The sequence below is a fragment of the Mesitornis unicolor genome, unplaced genomic scaffold (assembly GCF_000695765.1).
Source record: "Mesitornis unicolor isolate BGI_N332 unplaced genomic scaffold, ASM69576v1 scaffold42700, whole genome shotgun sequence".
NCBI lineage: Eukaryota > Metazoa > Chordata > Aves > Mesitornithiformes > Mesitornithidae > Mesitornis > Mesitornis unicolor.
Window position 1 is genome coordinate 9,341 of NW_010159698.1, and position 2,297 is coordinate 11,637.

Below are 2,297 nucleotides of genomic sequence, written 5' to 3' on the forward strand. Positions count from 1 at the left end.
AAGATATGTGAGGCTGCAGATACTTTTAGAGAAATTCAATAGTTTAATTTCCATTTTCAAAGGTGTAAACGACGACATATTCCTGTTTTCACACGTAACACAGATAACATGCATAAGCTCTCCTACCTGATTTACACCTTGTCCAATCTTTGAGCTCCATTCAGTCAGCGTTTTCTGAATGCAGTCCCGCACCTACAAAACATTTTTTCAAATTGAAGTGTAGGTAAGTTACAGTTGCACAGAAATACAATGATTCATAGGCACGTAGGACAGACCCAGCAGGTGAACGAAAGACACCATTCCCTCGACCACAGATTACTCCTTCACAGCTTCCATCTGAAACTTGTTCCAACTCGTTTACTCACATATTTTCCTCTTCTTTCACAAAGAGCTTTAGCAGTAATATGAGTACTTTACACTGTATCTTAAGATGAAAAAACAGCACCATACCCCCTTGTTCTTGCTTGCTTAGCATTGTTCTTTCCTTTAAAGATGAGACTGGTCTGAGAAATAAATGAAGTAGTCAGGTAACTGCATTCGTGCTGTGACTTTGTTAGGAATGAGACTTTACAATCAGTAAGTTCTCATTATATTAATTACTTATCTTTCCAAGATGCATCTGACCCTTTTCATTTACTGCCTACCCATTCCACTGTGCCAAACCACTAATGCTTTTAAGTCTTTCACTACCAAAGGGGGAACCTTCAGATCCTACCCCACACTTGCACCTTTCCTGCATCCACAGCTAAAAACCAAACATGACGAGGGTTCTGATCCTGGATTTTCTTGAACACAGTAAGGTGTAACTATTAAGTCTAAGTCCGCATCTTGTACCAGTGCTTCAGCTGTAGCAATGCTCTACCTTCCCTCTGGTACATCTCAGGAGCCATTATCCTGCAGGCTGAGTGAAGGTACTGTCACTGCTATCTGCCACAGCTAAGAGCACTTTCATGAGCTGCTGCTTCACTTCACTTTTAGCAATACATTTTATATCTATGTGAATATTTACTTTTTGTACCATTAAACAGCAGTTACCTGGGACACCTAACATGAAATCAGGGCACCCATAATAACATGCACAAACTAGAAGCCAGCTTCCCCCCATAAACCTGGATATCACAAAGTTTAAGACATAACACAGCAGTAACACGTTGTGAACACACTCTATACATTCTTCTCCAGTCATTTAAAATGACATGAAAAAACACTCAAAAGGCAAGAACTGACTCCCTATCCCACTATCCACAATGCTGGAACTCTTTACCCTATTCTGATACAACTTATAGTATTATCTTCTCCTTTCTGAAGGGAAGTGAGATGCTGCTACATACCTGTATTTTATATACTGCTGCTTTGCAGCTCTCACACTTTATATTTCTACTGCAGTTAGTACCAGACTGTCTCCAAAGCACACCATTCCCCTGCCCTCAACACGTGTGAAAAGTGCAGGTTACTCGATTGCTTTGACCAGTTTCCAAATGCAGCTACATCCCCAAACTCCTAATGTTAGGGTTCATAGCAGAATTTTAGCTTACATTCTGCCACCAAGAACTACACACACACACTAACTATACCAAATAGAAGACTTAAAAGCCTATTTATTTCTGATAATTAACTCCAATTATTTGCTTTCAGAATTGCAACAACTCTGAAAGCAGGCAGCCTTAAGTTTAAAGGCAGATTTCCCTGTAAACAAATGAAGTTAAGGTATTTAACTGTTTAGTTACGCACGCTGGCCACTCTGTTTAAGAGCTCTCCAGAAACTGCTCACACACCAGTGCCAGTTATGATACAGCGATCTCCGATACATAATCGAGCCTTATTTCACACAGATCACAGGACACTAACGAGCAACCAAACCAAATAAAAGAGGTTATTTCCACATGACATCTGAAGTCTGATGAACTCTGCCCTCTCATTACATCATCCTCTCAGTCGCCTTTCTTGCCATTTGTGCACAACTAACATGCGACCAACCAACTTCTAGATCATGGACAGTGCCAGCACATAGCAACAAACAGCTCAAACGACAGCTCTTGTGATCACTAAATGAGTATTTCCAGATTACTGTGTCATGACAGTGGTTTTGAAGTTCGCGGCCACAGGACCTCCAGCCATTTTATGCAAGTCCTGACATACACAGCTACAGGCGCTAAACACGCCAGGCGCTGCCCGGGGCACCGAGGCCCGCCCCGCCGGGCCGCTCCCTGGGCGGGACCGCCCCCGAGCAAAACCAGGCCTGCCCGCCCTCCGGCATGGCACAAAAACAACACGGAAAGCCGCTGCTCTCGTTTCGC

At 42.8% G+C, this 2,297-nt stretch overlaps 1 protein-coding gene across 1 annotated transcript in view; it reads right to left on the bottom strand.

The window, feature by feature from the left end:
- GCLM (glutamate-cysteine ligase, modifier subunit) overlaps window positions 1-192 on the bottom strand; it is a gene marked incomplete at its 5' end in the record, with an annotated part of 7,419 nt that extends 7,227 nt beyond the window's left edge. The window contains one exon of the mRNA XM_010187481.1: window positions 127-192. Coding sequence (XP_010185783.1) covers window positions 127-192 — 66 coding nt within the window. The remainder of the gene's footprint in view (window positions 1-126) is intronic.
- Between the last annotated feature and the right edge of the window lie 2,105 nt (window positions 193-2,297).